Source organism: Amia ocellicauda, chromosome 8 (genome assembly GCF_036373705.1).
Source record: "Amia ocellicauda isolate fAmiCal2 chromosome 8, fAmiCal2.hap1, whole genome shotgun sequence".
Lineage (NCBI taxonomy): Eukaryota > Metazoa > Chordata > Actinopteri > Amiiformes > Amiidae > Amia > Amia ocellicauda.
In genome coordinates this window covers 17,373,627-17,393,889 of record NC_089857.1, presented here as the reverse complement: position 1 = coordinate 17,393,889, position 20,263 = coordinate 17,373,627, and the positions used below count along the sequence as shown (strand labels likewise).

The window sequence follows — 20,263 nt, the reverse complement described above, 5'->3', positions numbered from 1 at the left end:
CTTGTGTTGTTTCATATTAGATTTATTATTTTTTTCAGATTGAAAGCTGGTTTCAATGTTACTTATAAAGTAAAATAAATACTTTGACCTTTATTACCTACATAATTAGGTAGCAAATATATTTGTATTTTACTTCAACCGATTAAACTTTAAAATTTAAATATAAAATAAACATGAATCCTTCTTCTCACCATAGCAATGGGTGAAAACAAATTTGGTTAAAATACTTAAAAAAAAAGTGCATCAGCCAGTGACATGACTTATCTAATACTGATAAATACTCATTGTATTTATAGCTCCTGTTGTATGGCTAAAAGTGCAGATTTCACATGTGAATAGAAAATTGCACTACTTAAAATGAATTCACATCACAAATATTGATTTTCCACTGTGTTCACTTACACATGGGATGCGAAGGGTTCACCTAGTGAAGCTGTGGTCAGAAAAATATCCCCTGCAGTTCCTGCTTGCAAGACCTATTTTGATGACTTTGCTTACCTGCTGGGCTTCACAGGACATCCACTTCAACTGAGAAGCTATCAATAGTCTAATTCCTGTGCTTGTTCTGTTTCTGTGCAAGAGATATTGTTCTGCCTGCACATCCTAACATCCATCTCGCTGCTCTGAAATATATACAGCCTCTTTGTAAACTTATCACCCATACTGCTCTACTTAACACATGTTACATACAAATTAAATTAAGTTAATAAATGCACTTTTTCTTTAATTCTGGGCTGTAACCCATGCTCCCTTTTCAATCATTTTGTATGGTTAATTGCTGTATCTTGTAATATGTATTATGCTGTGTCCCACATTGTTAATGAAACCACTCTGGGTATACTGGGTACATCTTACACTATGAAACTTTGTTTAATACCCTGTAGGTTTAGCATGCAATCATAGTTGAAAGTGAGTTGCTTTAGATAGAGGTGTCAGAACCCTTCCTTAAATGTTTTCACCTGTTTGAAAGGGGTAATATTGCTTTAATTGGGCTGCTGCAAGACTAATAATGCTAGTTGTGGGAGCCTGATACATTGTCATTTCCACCTATTCATGTGTAAATGGATGGTTAACCAATTCAATGTTGTTTGTGGAGGGAGTGCAAAGTCAACCTACTACTCGCATAAAGAAATACCCAACCACAAATATAATCAGTGCACTGGTGCTTGGATTGTGAGCTGTTTTGTCTGAACACAGGCACAGAAAGCTACAGAACACCAAAAACAAATAAGAAATAAAGCAACAAACAGAAAAGCCAGGTATGGCTTGGGAATCTACTCAAAAACGTGTATTTTCAAACTTCAAACAAAAGCATTTTAGTTTTCTTCCATCATTTCAAACAGTTTTGTGATTTTACGCCCATTCTGAAAAACTAGAAAATCTATAACCTACCCTGTACCATTTGTCTTCAGTAAACCCTCAAGGTCCTAAAGACAGCAGTTCCAGTAAGGGACATACACTGACTCAAAGATAAGCAATGGGGGAGCAACAGGGTTTCCTGAAAGATTGATTTAATTAAGTAAATTATCATTCAAAGGTTCAGCTGCTAATACTGTTTTGTATTAGTAATTATTAGGCTTATCAGACTTAAAATCCAGTAACTGAACTTTTTTATAGGATGCAAAGAGGGGGTGAGTACAGTAGTGTCTACACCTGCACCCCATATGACAGACAGATCTCAGTTCAGCATTAATCATGACGCTAAAGATCTGAGGTCTATTCAAGTCAGGCAATGTCTGTAAGGTTTGATTCAGTTTGAGCTTTGACAGCTATACATTTTTATTCATTTTCACTGGATGTCTCCATTTTGAGTTTTAGATGTATTTCTTTCTGTATATGTAACATTTTAAATGATACATCCTCTAATGGATCTCTTTTAAATACAGATTAAAATCTTTATTTTATAATTTTTCCATTGCACACACTTCAAAGTTCAAATAAAAACATTAAACAACAAAAAAAACATTATTTGGTTCTAATCTTACATTCAAATATAATATTTTCAGAAAATATGAAGGGGATTGATTGCTGTAAGTACAGCCTCACATAGTAACTCTGATAAGGTTCTAATAAATAAACTGCTCTACACACTAAAATATGTATATGTATATTTATATACTTACATACATCCAACTGTACAATTTTGTAGTTGACTTTTGAGATTTAGGGAGTCCTTTGGGTACAAAGATAAAAAGATCAACATAATATGCAGATTTCAGGTGACAATGATGCAAAGATGGAACTTGATTTATAAGTCCAAAGATTCTGAAAAAACAGTTCAATCTTACTAAACATAAGAACAATTAACTTCAACAATTAACTAAGATGTTTTTTGATAAAAGTAGGCAAAACTATAGTTTTAGAGCAGAGTCTGTATTGCCACTATGACATAGAAGCCAGTTCCTGAACTATGGGAGTTAAACCTGCAAGAGTGTTAATTGCATGAACAAGGAATATGAAACCCTGCATCATGAAAAGATGATTTTTACTTTACAGAGTCTAGTAGGTTCTGTGATGGCTGTAGTGTCCCGGTCACACCGAATACTTCATTCTCAACAAGAAATCTAAAATGGCACTTGGAGATAAAAGCTTCTGTTTGCCTACGCTAAAATAAATAAAGATGTACATTCAATGTTTCAAAAAAAAGCATTTGAATATGTTCCACATTTATCCGTGCAAAAGAGAATAAAGAGAAAGGGGAAAGTCAATGACTAAACTTAGAAAAGTTATGTTAGAACCAAGTGGATGTCAGAGAAAACAGAGGGTTACAAATACACTGGATACAATTATTAGTAGGTGCATTTGTAGGTGAAAGGAATCATGGATTTTTATTGGGAAACTACCCATCCATGTAGATTAAGATTTTATATAAACCCTGGGGACGGAGTTTATTACATAGCCTGAATGAGGTTTTAGAAATGACCATACAACCAACCAATGCTGTGTTTAGATTGTCAATATTTAGTTGTTTAATTCACCAAAGTGGCTCTTAAACTGGCCAATGTGGTAAAAATAACACTGTGTTATTCTTTGTAATGTAATATTTGGTCATTACAGATACAAACATATTATTGCTACACCTTTTTAAATTAGAAAATTCTAAAAGACTTGATATCAATGTCCTTTCTGAATAAAACCTTAAGTTAAATCACCTACTTTTAATGGATACCAACTATGCTCTCACTGAACATATAAACTCACCATAATACAAAGGGGATGAAGGATGATACAAGAAACATACTGTCTTTGTCTTTATTTGATGTATTTGATTGCATTAAAGAAAACTAAAATAAAAACTTGAAAACTCAATTTAACAATGGATGAGAATAGAGGTCAGTGAGTGTCCGTACATAGATTAAACACCAGATATTCGGAAGTTACTAAAGTCAACTGATCTGGAACACATTATTATCTGTAATTAAAGTAATAAAACAAAAGCATTAGCTGTTCACTCTTGATGAGGTAACAATTACACAGTAGTTTGAGTATGACTGGAGTCAATGAAATTGCCAGAAAATACATCAGTGATACAACAGCACTTCCGACTCCATACTGAGCCACGTGCTAAAATTAAACTTGTGAATTTATAACAACTTTATCATAGTCCTTTAGTGCTTAATATTACTGCTGTATTGAGATGTTCTAATGTGTACAATAGTATGGTAGTAATATGTATTGAAAAATTCACCTTGAACAATGCTGAAATCGGTTGGGATTTTTCCAAATACTTTAGTTCTCCAAAGTCTTTTTGGTCAGTGGAGCTTGTAAGCTGTGCATTTCCTCTTGCAGACGGAAGCTTGACAGATTGTAGACTTGGAAGATTGCAGACACATCCCAAAATAAAATGCTGATTTCTTATCTCCAACAAATTAATGTCTTACCAATTTAAAAGGAACCACACACTTTCACATTTAATCTGGGAGACTATTAAAACAGTAGCTTATTGTACCATTACAAAAATAACTGGCATCATTCATGAAGTGGATTGTAACCCTTTGTGTGCCATTTCTCCATTTCATAAATAAATCAGTACATATATGTTATTTCGTATTTTGTATGCATAATCCAAGAAACTCCTGTACTCATTTGTACTGTGTAGTTATAGTATTAAAGGATATTGCAATATATAGTTATATAGTTTTAAGTCTGCCTCAACCTGATTAAATTGTATCATTTTTATACAAAGCTAACATACATTATTATAAATGACTATATAGTCTTTGGATCATTGTTGTTTTCTTCAGTGAAGATGCTTATCTTTAAAAAAAGAAACTAAACAAATGGCAGATCTGCATAACATATGCAATAACATAGCCTTTAGATCAAGTCATGTGTGTGAAATCATAAGAACTAGATTTCTGACTCTGACCTTTTTAGTAGAGAATGTGTGAAAATATTGCCTGTATTGCTTCTGCTCCCTCACGGGTTCTGGGTCACATTTTACTTGTGTCACAACACCAAAGTAAAGGAGTGCCTTGGATTATGTTAACATAGCGGTAAACCATGAGTATTGATACTTGTAAACCCATAATTGAGATTGATCAGTTAATATCACTATACCACATACAAGTAAAGAATTCAAACTAGTAATCACAGGAGCAATAGAAAAGGACTGATCATTTGAACCCCCGCACTAGCAACATGATTCATACCCAAGCTTTCTAATTCACAAAGTGGGACATCTGTGCTTGGGTTTGGGGGTGGTACAGACATGGATAACTGACACAAGAGTACTTCCTGAAATGTTCTTCTAGTTAAAAATAAATAAAAAACATAATAATAATAATAATAATAATAATAATAATAATAATGTGCTGAACAATATTTTTCTTCTAGATTGTACAAAATAAGTGAAATACTTGGCACATTTCAGGAGAGGAATTTTTCAACGGCTTCTAAAAGGTCAGTGGAACTGTTCACATTTTGGAGGTCCATCAAGATGTTCCCTGTGTGCCGTGCTAATGAACCTGTTCTCTCCTCTTTGAATATTGCCTCTTCTAGAAGGCTGGTCTCTGAGGTGGGACTGATAACAATACGAGGCACAGTCATGCTCACAAAGTAGTCCAGACCAACCGATGATGAATTCCACCGGTTCTCAGTCTCGGATGTTTCAGCGTTCCTCTGGTTTGCAGTGTTTGTGACCAGGAGGGGATATGAGGCAATGTTTAAGGATCCTGAGACCAGGTCTTGTTCAAACGTGTTTAAAGCTTTCTGCACTGAGGTGGTCTCCTGCAAAACCTAAAGAAGCACAAAGATGTTGAAAAAGTAAACAAATTAGAGTTCCCTGAATTAATAGTTTTAAAATAAATCTCCTAAAGTTACAGGACAAGTCTCCCTCAGTAGTAATTGATTTAACTTGAAATCATATAACAAGCAGAAGATGGTTTTGACCACCAGTATTAATATTGTGTTTTGAAAGTAGGCTACTGTCAGCTTTGTAGGAATTTAAAGAGTTCTGTTACCATCTACCAACACGATGTTACACAATATAATACAGGGGATCAAGTAGAAAACTGAAAACATTTCATGGCCTGTTCAGAGTCCTGACTTCAAATCTATATAATACATCTCAGAATACACTGATTTGTACTAGACTCTTTATAGTGGGAGGAATGGCATAGAATTCCTTTCTGAAGGTCACTGGTGCTCCATTGACCTGTGAAATACATTGTGGACAACTGTTATTGGCCTTTGATGCACCGACACTTCCGATGGTATATACTTTTTAATTGATTGATTGATTGAAACAATTATTTCTCATTGTTTCTTAATATTTGGAAGAAAACCATCTCAGGTATAAGACTTCCATCCCAAATTCTTTTTTATTTTTTTTTTCCAACTATTGAAAAATGTTACACATACATATGAATCTACTGTACCTTTTCTTCAATGACTGCTGTACAACTCTTGGATTTGCCTTGATAAAGCAACTGGCTCTGGTCCTTTTCCTTTGAAAGACTTGAATGCGAGTTACTTTTGAAGTAAGGTAACCTCTGGTCTATTTGGTCCAACTCCACATCGCTCCAGACCTATAAAGAGAAATCACAGAATTATTTTCTTATTGTGTAATTAAATTACATGTCATCAGTTATGTTAAAGTCATTAAAAGGAAAACAGACTTATATTTCCTACTTATTTCATTCTTTGACAATCAAAAACTTGGAAGTGGGCCACCTGCTGTTCATTTTTTGCTAAATATTTGTGAAGTATAGGGGGAAAAAACATTGAGAATAATTGTAGCATGTCATATTTGAACTTGCAAACTCGTCTTATATCCGATAACGGAGATTGTGTACATCCACGCTCAGCTCAAGTCAGTTGCTGAAGATCAAGTACATTTTATGTACAGCTCTGTTATATATAAAAAAAAAAAAAAAAAATGCATTGTAGTATTGAGAAGCTTATGTAGTGAGTGTTATGTGCATGTTTAAAGTCATGAGTTAAAAGACTAATTCAATGCAAAATCATCTGGTTGATTTGTTCTTATTTTAAAGTGTGTGCCAAAAGTCTGATGACTTTCAAGTTGCACACCTCTTTCCAACTTGCATTCACACAACATGCCCAATCCATGTCATTAGTGTGTGAATAGACAATAATAGCATGACATAAATAGCATTTAAACACCTCCATTGTGTTTTATCTGTTTCTTTTGCAGTGAAAAAGCTTCAAACACCATTGGAGCCTTCATGTAACCAAACCATGCAAACAAACTCTAAAATTGGAGTAGCATTTACCTGACTCAGACAACGGCCTTATGACTGCCAATCTTCTGATTTTGTTGCTCTCTTTCACCTGCATTTAAGCAAAATCTAGCTGGCCTATAAAGCCTTAGCTACAAGAACACCCCAATCTCTGACATCTCACTTATCAGTGATTATATTTATGCACATGTAGGAAACGCATAAGTGACACACAGGGAAAGTAGGAATCCCCCCCTGGAAGACTCACTGTGTCTCCTGTTGACATGGATGACACCCGTCTGATTTTGTTCCTAGACACAGAAGACTGCCGGTTGAGCACAGATTCTCGAAAAGAAGATTCGCTTGTCGAAACAGACACACACTCTTTCCTTGGGGACTGCAACAGAAATTGAAGGCAGGGAACATTCTCCCCAAGGGTTGTCCTGCAGAGGAATTGTGAGAATGGCTGGCACACAGACATATATCATGTTTAAGAAAATGGAAAGAAAAGAGTGTAGTCACCTGTATTTAGAATGGATGATTGCATAAATAAAAGGGTTGTAGATGGCGGATGCCTTGGCTATAACAGCAGGTACGGTTTTGGAATATGGGGTTAAAATGTGGGCATACCTGAAACAGAACAATAAAGAGATAGGGACCGTTACTGTTGCAAGTCATTGACAAACTAAAATAAAGCCGCATACTTCCAATGTTGTAGCCGTGAGGACAGTACAAAGAATGATGACAAGGGAAGAGCTGCAACTGTGAAATTGGATTGACTGTGATTGACAGGGTGAAAGACACACCTCCCGCAGAGAGTGGCTTAATACAGACTCCTCACAATGACTACCGGTATTAGAAGCGACTGACTCATACAGCTTCAGATGTTGGGCACTTTATAATTGTTGGTCATTAAAAGTTAAGTTCTAGAACATGATTAAGCAATAAAAAGACATTTTAACATCTTAGCACTATCAACGAGCTAAAGAAGTCTTATGCTTGGTGTTGTATGAGTCAGCTGGTCACAGGAGCAGTGGAAATTAGGGGTCCCACTGAATTCTTCCACTGGTCAATCAGTCAATCACACAGCTCAATGGAAGCAGAATTTGAGTTTATAAACTAATTAGGGCCTGCCTGACCTACATCACATGAACTGAAAATTACAAACTTCTTCCCCACGAACAACAGCAAATGGAAATGGATTTCGTTTTGTATTCATTATTTTACCACTGGAGAAAGCAAGCAAACAAAGAAACACAAATGTGTGCATGTTAGGCATGTTAGTTCCCTGATCAATGAAGAGGTTTAGAATGGGCCAGGGAATAATGGTCCAATTCTCAAACATGGGGACAAATGGAGCTTGCACAATGTGGTACAAGGAAGGACGGGCAAGATGAGAATGAAGACATTAACAGACTGTGAGTTATTATAACTGACCACTGTAAGACTTTAAACCAAGGTGTATTTTACTGAGCCATGGTCACATCACCACCCCTCCAATAACACTCCTGCTTTTTGTTGTCCAATCAGGCCATTATCTTAACCATTTGCTAAATATAGACCCCTTTCATATTTTTCATTGTCACAGATAGGATTTCACAGTGCTACTGAATCTGCTCACTCTGCTTGTTTCTCATCCTAATCCTAAATAATGAGAAAAAGGGCATTCATTTAGAATTCTTACAGGTTCTAGAATACTTGGTTACAATTCTTTGACTTTTATTTTCTCTCAGCTCCACAACTATCTTTACTTCCATTGGATTATTTGCCTTCTTACGTCTTGTAGCATTTCTGCTGACTGTAGGATGTGATATGATGGTCAGTGAAATATCGCAAGCCTGATTATCTTCTTCTCCATCAGAGCGCACACTGTCACTTTTCATTTGTTCTCGTGAATGTGTTAGAAGACGCTCACCATGCAGTAATGTTTCCCCATATTAATCCATATTTCTCCTTAACAATGATTCTGAAAAGAATGATGAAACTCAATTCCTTTTTTTTTTAATTAGTAATTGTCAGGGGTGTTCAGTGTACAGTGTGTACAAGTATCAGACTCTATGAAACCCATTCTAAACATTTTGTGCTGGTATCAGTGTGGATTGCTAAATTTTTTGGATTATATAATTTTGATAATGGCTTCTTAGAGAGGGTTAATTTGTGTCGATTGTTTCTATAAAAGGTAGGGGTTGTAGATTGTTATTGATTATATACATTTTTGATTTGATAGCATTTTTTAATTGGAGATATTGGAGATATTGTTCTTTACCGATACCAAATTTCTGTTCCAAATCATTGAGTGTGAGGAGGTTATTATATTCAAATATATGATGTAAATGTGTGATACCTTTCCTTTTCTAAATGCTGAAGACTATTGGCGTTTTATTAATCAGGAGGTCAGGATTAGATCATATTGGGGTGAATTTGCAGGGTCTCATGGTAGAATGAGTGATTTTGTTAATTTTCCAGCAAGCTGTCAGGGTTGGGGAGATTACAGTGTTCTTAAAGCAGTTATGACGTTTAACAGTTGGGCTTATGAAAGGTAAGTCATTAATTGAAATTTCTTTGCATACAACTGTTCAATTTCTATCCACGGATTGATCTGTTTATTTGAGTATAGACATTTTCTAATACACTCACCTAAAGGATTATTAGGAACACCATACTAATACTGTGTTTGACCCCCTTTCGCCTAATTCTACGTGGCATTGATTCAACAAGGTGCTGAAAGCATTCTTTAGAAATGTTGGCCCATATTGATAGGATAGCATCTTGCAGTTGATGGAGATTTGTGGGATGCACATCCAGGGCACGAAGCTCCCGTTCCACCACATCCCAAAGATGCTCTATTGGGTTGAGATCTGGTGACTGTGGGGGCCAGTTTAGTACAGTGAACTCATTGTCATGTTCAAGAAACCAATTTGAAATGATTGGACCTTTGTGACATGGTGCATTATCCTGCTGGAAGTAGCCATCAGAGGATGGGTACATGGTGGTCATAAAGGGATGGACATGGTCAGAAACAATGCTCAGGTAGGCCGTGGCATTTAAACGATGCCCAATTGGCACTAAGGGGCCTAAAGTGTGCCAAGAAAACATCCCCGACACCATTACACCACCACCACCAGCCTGCACAGTGGTAACAAGGCATGATGGATCCATGTTCTCATTCTGTTTACGCCAAATTCTGACTCTACCATCTGAATGTCTCAACAGAAATCGAGACTCATCAGACCAGGCAACATTTTTCCAGTCTTCAACTGTCCAATTTTGGTGAGCTTGTGCAAATTGTAGCCTCTTTTTCCTATTTGTAGTGGAGATGAGTGGTACCCGGTGGGGTCTTCTGCTGTTGTAGCCCATCCGCCTCAAGGTTGTACGTGTTGTGGCTTCACAAATGCTTTGCTGCATACCTCGGTTGTAACGAGTGGTTATTTCAGACAAAGTTGCTCTTCTATCAGCTTGAATCAGTCGGCCCATTCTCCTCTGACCTCTAGCATCAACAAGGCATTTTCGCCCACAGGACTGCCGCATACTGGATGTTTTTCCCTTTTCACACCATTCTTTGTAAACCCTAGAAATGGTTGTGCGTGAAAATCCCAGTAACTGAGCAGATTGTGAAATACTCAGACTGGCCCGTCTGGCACCAACAACCATGCCACGCTCAAAATTGCTTAAATCACCTTTCTTTCCCATTCAGACATTCAGTTTGGAGTTCAGGAGATTGTCTTGACCAGGACCACACCCCTAAATGCATTGAAGCAACTGCCATGTGATTGGTTGGTTAGATAATTGCATTAATGAGAAATTGAACAGGTGTTCCTAATAATCCTTTAGGTGAGTGTATATTGTAGTTGGTTAGCCAGGTAGTAATGATAAAAAATTGGTGCATCCTTGTAGTTTACTTGTATGTAGTGTGGATAACTTAATCCAAGGTATTTTATTCTTCCAGTAAAATTTAGTAATTATTGAATCTAAATTTTGGAACCAATTGGTTGTTGGTTGTACTGGGAACATAGTGAAGAGATTTGGGTAGAATAGAAATTTAAACTGTTTGAATTCAGCCAATAATAGAGAGTGGTAAATTAATCCATTGGTTCAGATCATCTTCTATGTTTTTTTATAAGTGGATTGAAATTGAGATGGAATAAGTCTGACAAATTGGTGGAGATATTGATGCCGAGGTATTTGATATTGCCAGTGGTGAATGGAAGAGCAGGCGTTTGGGCTGCAGCATTCCAGAAGTCTCCACATAATGGAAGGATTGTATATTTTGTCCAGTTTATAGAGTAGTCAGACATGTCAGAGAATGTGTTTATGACTTTAATAACTTCTTGTATTGACTCTATAGGATTTTGAAGGCACAATAATATATAATCCGCATAGAGGCTAATCTTGTGATTTGTAATGAGTGTTTGAATTCCAGAAATGTTGTCATTTTGTCTCATTGCAGGAGCTAGTTGTTCAAGAAATATAGTGAAGAGGGATGGAGAGAGTGGACATCCATTCGTAATGACCGATGCCATTGGTGAGGTGTAAAGTGTCTTTATCCAGTGAATGAAGGATTCTCCAAACCCACATTCTTTCATTGTTGCCAATAGAAATGTCCAGTTCACTGTGTCAAAAGCTTTTTCTGTGTCTAATGATACATTCATTGTTTTTAATTAATTTTGTTTTGATATAGTCATTAAATTGAATAGGCGACACATGTTGTTTGAGGAATGTCTACCTCTGATGAAGCCGGTTTGGTCGGGGTGGAGTTACAGATTCTAATCAGGTGGTTTTACTAATAATGTTAAGATCTGTATTTATTAAGGACTTGGGGGAAAAGCTAGAGCACAGTGTTGGATCTTTGTCCAGTTTAAGCAGTACTGAGATGAGGGCTGTGTTCATGTGTGACGGAATCGTTGAGGATTGTTTAATTTCGGATGCCATTTTGGTAAATAATGGTGAGATTGTTTGCCAGAAATGTTTACAGAATTGTATAGGGTAGCCATCGCCTCCTGCAGCCTTATTGTCGATTGCTTTTTCGAAATTGTTTGCAATGAGAGGTGTATCCAACTTATCTGCTTGTTCTTTATTGAGCTTTGGGAGTGTTATGTTGTTTAAAATGGAGTCGATTTCTGCTATGCTTGGTATACTTAGGGATTGATATAAATTACTGCAGAATGTGCGGAATGTGTTATTGATGTCGTATGGAGTTTGTATGATATTTCCATTTGAGTCCTTGATAACTGGAATGGTTGATTTTTCTTGATTTTGCCTCAGTTGGTTTGCCAAATATTTTCCAGATTTATCATTAAATTCAAAGTTGTTATGTCTGAGTCTTTGTATCAAGAACTGTCTTTTTTATTTAAAATGTCATCGAGTTTGAATTTGGTTTCCCTTAACTCGTTTTGAACTGTTTCTGTAGGATTGTTAGCATATGAGTCTTGTAGTAGTTTGAGTTTTTGTTCTAGATCATTTTCAAGTTTTTTTCCTTTTTTTTTTCTTATACGATGACTATGATATGATTTTACCTGTCAGCACTACTTTGGCTGTTTCCCATAGTAATGATGATGATATTTCTGGAGAATCATTCATTTCCATGAAGAATGTCCACTCTTTCTTGAAGAATGTGTCAAATTCTTCATCTTTAAGCAGTGACTTATTGAGGCGCCATGTTTAAAGTGAATGTGATTGGTGCATGGTAAGGTATTATAATGGGGTGAATTGCAGTCTCTGATACATCTGACTGTTAGCATCCAGCATTTGGAAGTCACAATAGAAAATTAATTTCAAAATGTTTGGTGTATTATTGTAATCAAAGATTGGTGATTATAAATGCACACAAAGCTTTCTTATGTGATGACAATTGATGCTAACCAGCAGAGTCTGAAAAGGGTTAAGTGCAAATATTCTTGCATAAAAAAATGCTATACAAATATTTAGAAAGAAAATACACTTTAGAAATCCATTACCTTTATTAAGCAAAAAATCCTGTCTTTCTCCTGTCCTACCTTCCTTGTGAGATTCCTTAAAGATTACTGCAAGATATTTTTGCAAGATGCTGTTAAGGAATTTAACCTCAATAATAAAATTCAAAATTCAACACATTGGCTTACCCTGCCCAGGCAATCAGGGTGACAGTAGCATAGGGCGCCCATGACAACACATACACAATGATGACCACAAAGGCAATTTTGGCCAGTTTCCACTCATTCTTAATGGCCTGCTGATGAATCAGGGTTGGTTTTCTCACATGTGTCCCAAGTTTTTCAACATCCCTGAAAAAAACAATATGGTGATTAGTTTACATGATGAAAATTCACATTTAATTACAGTTTACCTCTAATGACGGTACAATCCAGCTACTTTCCAGTAATTCCTTACTTGGTATTGTAATGTGCTAGTCACATCATTGTTTGTACTTTTGGATACTTTAAAGGATGTTTATTATTATGAAGTGGTTGGATTTTTGGAGAGTCAGTTAAGAAAAGTCATGGTTGGATTGACTATGACTAGGAAGAATGGTAGGCTATACACCGATCAGCCATAACATTATGACCACTGACAGGTGAAGTGAATGACACTGATAATCTCGTTATCATGGCACCTGTCAGTGGGTGGGATATATTAGGCAGCAAGTGAACATTTTGTCCTCAAAGTTGTTGTGTTAGAAGCAGGAAAAATGGGCAAGCATAAGGATCTGAGCGACTTTGACAAGGGACAAATTACGATGGGTCAAAGCATCTCCAAAACTGCAGCTCTTGTGGGGTGTTCCCAGTCTGCAGTGGTCAGTACCTAACAAAAGTGGTCCAAGGAAGGAAAAGGGGTGAACCGGCGACAGGGTGATGGGCGGCCAAGGCTCACTGATGCACGTAGGGAGCGAAGGCTGGCCCGTGTGGTCCGATCCAACAGACGAGCTACTGTAGCTCAAATTGCTGAAAAAGTTCATGCTGGTTCTGATAGAAAGGTGTCAGAACACACAGTGCATCGCAGTTTGTTGCGTATGGGGCTGCGTAGCCACAGACCAGTCAGGGTGCCCATGCTGACCCCTGTCCACTGCCGAAAGCGCCTACAATGGGCACGTGAGCATCAGAACTGGACCACGGAGCAATGGAAGAAGGTGGCCTGGTCTGATGAATCAGTTCAAGGTGTTGACTTGGCCTCCAAATTCCCCAGATCTCAATCCAATCGAGTATCTGTGGGATGTGCTGAACAAACAAGTCCGATCCATGGAGGCCCCACCTCACAACTTACAGGACTTAAAGGATCTGCTGCGAACGTCTTGGTGCCAGATACCACAGCACACCTTCAGAGGTCTAGTGGAGTCCATGCCTCGACGGGTCAGGGCTGTTTTGGCAGCAAAAGGGGGACCTACACAATATTAGGCAGGTGGTCATAATGTTATGATTGGTGTATGTTTGTATCATTTAGATTTCTGTAATCTGAGATGCTATGGTCAGATTTCAAAAAAGGCAGGTCAGATGGTACACCTTGCACCACAAAATGGATACTTTTTTCACCTTTTTGAGGGCACAGTTTTAAAGTTAATTGGGTTTATTGGCTACGGGCAAGAAACAGATTTATGAGATAAGATTTGCTCTTTAAGTTTTTAACATGATTTACTTTTAAATGTGCCACATTACTTGCATTTATTCAAGTGCTTTGATATGGTTTTCATTTTATTTCCCTGGTGTTTGATTGCACCAGCAAAGTAAAATAAAAAAAAGGTTCAGGTTTCTTAGAAAGCCCTGTAAATAACAGACTTCAGAGCGAGTGTATTTTCGAATTTGCCTCTCTTACCTGCTTGTGTTGCGAATTGCTATAAACATGAACACATAGCAGTAGGAAATGACCAGGAGTGGGATGAAGAATACAAAGCAGCAAAGCATCAGAGTGTAGCTCCTGTTCGCAGAAGTTGCTGTTACATAATCCCATGTACAGGAGGTCATCAGCCCTTCAAGGACATATGAACCTGTGAAGACAAGGCCACAGTTTAGGACATGCTAACATAAGGCACAGAAGTTATTGAGTCCAGTGTAAAAAACGAATAAGGTAGAAGAGAATGTGTATAACATAACTTGGTAACACTTTACAATAATGAGCACCAATTCTTCATGAATCAATGTATGAACCCCACCAGAATAACATATGAATGCCTCTTGCACATTAACTGAGTTCTGATGTTGATCACATGTATAAGGCTTAAACCCACAAACCTAGTCTGTAACCCTGACCCTGAACTTGTTATACATGTAATTAAGCGCAGGACTCAGATTAAGTGCAGAAGGTATTCATGTGGTTGTCAGTTTTCAGTTTAGAAAAGCTTCTAAAGGAGCATAATAACCAGTCTAGGATGTGGATGTTTGGTGCATTTTTGACATTTTAGGTTTCATGACAGGATATTAGATAATTTTGTTAAGATTAGGTGTCTTTCTTTTATTATCCAAGCAGAATATAATAATGTTAACTGTTTTGAAAAGTACATATTTAGCTGTGGAGATATGATGTTCTAATTAAATTAGTAAATACGCTTTAGTATTTAGAATAGTATTCTAGAATTCGATGTGGTTAATCACTCATCCATTAAGCAACAATCAGACTTGCATTTTTTACCTTTTAGTAGACTAAAAGCACAAAAAAGGTAAACTCCTGCTCCTACTTACTCCATCCAAGCAGAGGTGCCAGACTCCATGCCAGTGAGTACAACCAAACCAGGAAGATCACCACATACGTGCGCTGTCTAGATGTCCACCGTATGGACTGCAGAGGTTTTGTTATAACCACATAACGGTCAATGGATATTGCCAGCAGAGTTATCATTGAGGTGATTCCAAACAAGGCACCACAGAAAGCATATATTTTACACCCTATATGTAAAGGAAACACAATAAGACAGGAAATGGTATGGTTTGGGAAGAGGTATTTCATTCAATATATAACCATTTCAAAATGTCATTACTTTCAAAGTCGGACATCTACAGTTCCACAAGTATTCTTATTTGTTTTGTTTGGGGGAGGGGGGGTTATATGTCCCATTGTCCAATGTAAAACAACAGTGACAAACATGTTCTCACATGCTGATCAGTTTATCAGTATAGCAATGAAGCCCATGATGGGTTCCTCCCTTCATTTTATTTACCTTCTTGTAATCTTGGATGTTGAAAGGGTTGTTAGTTATCATGGTATCCCAAAACATCCCTATTGGCCTGTAAATTGATGTTTTTTACTGTAATTATATGAAGGAACATCTAAACATGAAATTGCAGATGACAGAGTTCTTCCAGGCCAAGTTTAAAACATTGAATATTGCTTTGTTTGGATGTAATCAAGCAAGTCCATTGATTAAATCCTTGCTAATGTAACTTCCCCTGGCCCGATGTGACATTTCTCAAACATTCCTAGTGACTTCTTATCAAGCTGAGTCCAACTCACTGTGGAGCTGAAGAGTTTGTTACTGTTGTAACTTCAGTGTGTGGGCTGTGGTTAGTAGCAGAACAGTGTGTTGGCCATACAAAGGAGCCATTCTGTACAGCTTACACAGAGAGTTAGACACATTAGTGCAGGAAACTGGTACGATTTAATAAAGAGCAATTTACTTAATCTACTCATCTATCAGCTCATAGAAAATAATCTCCAATCCATATGAACCATGGAAATTCAGTGTCATATTAATTCTGTAAATAGGAAATCCTATGAAATATAGATACGACAAAGAGAATCAGAGTAACTCCAAAAATTTCATACCAAAATATCACACTGTGAAACTCAAAAAACATTTCAGGTTGTCCATTTTATCTCAGATAACGCTTCGCCCACCTCACACCTTCATCCCTCAGTTATTCAACAGGGTTAAAGTCTGGCAATTGCTGAGACAGGGTCATCACTTTCATAACATTGTGACCTACTTTCTGATTTAATTTGCATCACCTTCTGGACGGTATGCTATAATGTTGAGGAATGGAATGAAACTGTGCCTTCATTCTATATCCTGCTTGTACACCAGCCCCAAACCACCAAGTCTTCATCATTCACTTCATGGGTTTGTTTCTGCATGTATGTTGGCTTTGCGGTAACACTTTCCATGATATGGGCTATTATGCAGTAATAGTATATATAAAATATAGCATTGTGTGTGCTGTTGTGTAATTATACACATATGCAGTTACAGATTACATATAATGTAGCTGTTTGTAACTACACTGTAAATAGTGTAAGTACATAGTAAATACTCAGTATGTACACCTACAATTTTAATGTATTTGCTAAACAGACTCAATAAAACATTCAAAGTGTATCTTTGCATTCCCTTTGTTATTGAGCACTAAAGAGTTAAAGTTTCATTGCCATGAAAACATCTCATTTTAATTAACTGCCTTTTTCTCAGTGTCTTCAATTCACACTGGTGACAATTGGGGATTTGCATATCTCAGGCCTGCTGTTTTGTTGCACCGGGATAGGTGGAGGACTTTAGTAAACTGATTTTTCCACAGACTTGAAGGAATCTACAAATCTATTAAAAAAAAAAAGGATCAGCTAAGAAATGACAGAATTGAGAAAGCTTTGCTTAGACATAAAAAAATGAAAAAGTGTTACCCAGTTCACCGAACACCCACTCCTTATTCAGGCAGTTGACAAAGAAAATGGGCGACTGGGTAATGGACATCAGGAAATCACTGATGGCAAGATTCATGATGAAGAAATTTGGTGCTGTTCTCAGTTTCTTGTTACTAGATGAGAAAGAAAAATATTTGACCATCACCACTGTATTGTTCAATTACAAGTCTATGCTTCTGATAACCATAACAACAACAACAATGTGGCTACTTATTAAAACTCTGTAAATATGCATCTTATATTGATTTCACGCAAACAAATCTATTTACCCTAGCTTGTTTGTGCGTTTGAGTGCTTTTATTGGTCAGAACCATGAAGTTCGTTTTTTTCTGAATTAAATCAATGTTGTACATTAGTTGATCTCCCATTACTGTTTTGGCATCATGTTTTACAAATTTAAAAGAGCACAAGACAGGACAGGAAATAAAGGTTATATCCTGTATTACAGTTTAGCATAAAACCACACAAAACAACAACATACTGTTTTCTTCCTGGTTGCTAATACCCCTCTGTTAAGAATCCACAAATGAAATGTTTTTCCCAAATATTGAAGTTTGAGGAGGTTTTGGATTCATAAATCTCAAGGAAAGATGTAAATTAAAAATAAACACATTTGTACAGGATAATACAACATATGTTTCACTCTGCATGTCTTGGGATTTCACTCTCTGCATGGCCTCAGTAGATCTTACTGCTTAGTAAGATATTATCATATTTATTCCTGGTTGTGAAAGGTATTGTTGTCAACTGAAATCAGGAGTTAAAGGTGCTTAATTCCCCAGTACACATTTTCAAAGTCTCTTCATCATTACCTTACTACACACTATTTCACACATCTACAAATCAGCATTTCCGTAAAAGACTGGCAGCTATTTACTGACAGCCCAAAAAATGCTGTGTACATTTATAAAACCTACAGTGCCTAGGCAATAGGAAAGTAAATGTAATAATCTACCCTTCACACTCTTTCATAGGTCACCTAGTCTCAGATATCCCTTACCTTTAATTCATGGAAATTACGCAACACAACAATTTACACAATTGACAACAATATTTGAAATCTAAAATTGTTATTATTTACCTAAATTATAACCAACCATTCATATTGTCACCAACAATCTGATCAACTTCTGATTTTATAACTTACAGCCTTCATACCTATATTCCCATTATGAGAGTATGTTCAAAGAGCAGGCTGGGTCTTGTAGTGGACATATGATTGGTGCAAATCTGCGTTATGTTATAGCTGACTGTGACTGGGATTATCCCATGATGAATCACAACTGGCCAGGCTAAAGGGGGCTTAAAGTTATCCACAGCTTTGCCAGATTCTGAATCAAAGCGACCCCTGTTGCATGCTGGGATTCGGTGAACCTGCATTATCAGTGAGAGCTGCACTAATCTTCTCTACAGGTGCTGTAGCTTTGCTCTTTGTGCTGTGAACTGGCAATGTAATTCCTTAACACACGAGTGAAATAGCCTGTCTCCCAAACAAGCAGCATGTCAGTAATGGCTGCATTAACAGATAGAAAACTATTGCTAATAAAACCTGCTCCCCCTTTTAATCCACCTGCAATCTCCTCTTCTCTGATTGAGCTCGGCATGTTGACCTCTAGTCTTGCACCTTGGCAGGAGCTCAGGGGAGACTCAAAGTGTTAATGATCGCATTTTAATTTTCAGTTTCAGCAATTCCAAGACATCGATAATCTATTTTATGTATTTTATAGCTGAATCAATAACATTTTTAAATAGTGAGGCAAGTAATTCTATATGAAATCAATATATGGTTCAATAACAAATGCAGAATCATCAATCGGGGCGTAGTAGCTATTTTTGTGAGAGTGGAATGTTGGCAGAAATGGAAATGATTCCATTTATACACTGTTTGATTTGAATCTTCCCTCTGCACTTCCATCAGGAAAGACCTGGGGATAACTTTTAGGATTCCGCTTATTTCCGCCACAACCAATAATTTAAAACTCTACCACTTTAACATGAAATACTGAACATATTTTTGAGACACGGCAAAACAGACCTTCCAATGTAGCCGATCATGTGGCAAAGCAAGAAATGCAACACTGCAGGCAACTGTCAGAAGCGCACTGGGATAGACTAGATTACTTATTTAATAATATATTTATTTAATCTTGTGAAAGATCAAAATAATGTAATATTAATACACTTAACTGTATCTATTGATCATCTGATAGTGGTACCCTTATACAGTACCAACTCCCTGTCTACTGCATTTTGTAAGTTGGTTATATTTCTGTATTTTAACTCCTATATTTACACTATATGAACAGATATTTAAAATATTTTCCATGTCTATCTAATATACTATACTTGGCCTATTTTATCTCTTATACCTCACCATTATTAAGGGCATAAAACAAACTTAAATCAGATTAATCTATGGTACCAGTAACAGTTATTTAATAGGCAACTGTGCTGAAAAAAGTATATTAGACTATGTTGTGACTTAATAGTAATGCTTGGTTCAAAACTACACTTATTACTTAACATAAAATAGCCTATGTATACCTTCATATCAGTATTTGATGGAGCAGTACGAGGTTTCCTGCTTAATATCTCCAATCCTATGCATGTGGTGAAGAAGAACCAATTGGTAGGTTAAAAATGCGGGTGAAAGGTGATATGGGTCAAGATGTGAATGACAGGCTAGTAGATGGAAACTAATCAAGGGAGGAAAAATATAATCTCGAAAGAGAGACAGATAGAACTGCCTTCACCAGAAGCATATATATTTCCTTTATCTATTTTTCATGACAATTTTTATAAAGTTTCTCCTCTGGCCTTTTGCTGATTAAGAAGTCATTTTAAAGTGGCGATCAATATTTATTTTATTCTCTTTCACCGCAAACCCAACCAACTCCCCCTCAATATTTTAAAAGCTTTGGAAATCCGGGACTGTCCGCCAACCCTCGAATGTGAAGGTTATATAAATCATAATGGTTATATAGATC

General features: G+C 36.8%; 1 protein-coding gene across 1 annotated transcript in view; it reads right to left on the bottom strand.

Annotated features, from left to right (window-relative positions):
• Positions 1 to 1,891: 1,891 nt before the first annotated feature.
• opn4xb (opsin 4xb) overlaps positions 1,892 to 20,263 on the bottom strand; it is a 29,869-nt gene continuing 11,497 nt past the window's right edge. The window contains exons 3-10 of the mRNA XM_066712225.1: positions 17,256 to 17,389; positions 15,326 to 15,529; positions 14,463 to 14,634; positions 12,779 to 12,940; positions 7,203 to 7,310; positions 6,949 to 7,123; positions 5,880 to 6,029; positions 1,892 to 5,238 (exon numbers count right to left, since the gene is read on the bottom strand). Of these exons, the coding sequence (XP_066568322.1) occupies positions 4,870 to 5,238; positions 5,880 to 6,029; positions 6,949 to 7,123; positions 7,203 to 7,310; positions 12,779 to 12,940; positions 14,463 to 14,634; positions 15,326 to 15,529; positions 17,256 to 17,389 (1,474 nt within the window). The 3' untranslated portion in view covers positions 1,892 to 4,869. The remainder of the gene's footprint in view (positions 5,239 to 5,879; positions 6,030 to 6,948; positions 7,124 to 7,202; positions 7,311 to 12,778; positions 12,941 to 14,462; positions 14,635 to 15,325; positions 15,530 to 17,255; positions 17,390 to 20,263) is intronic.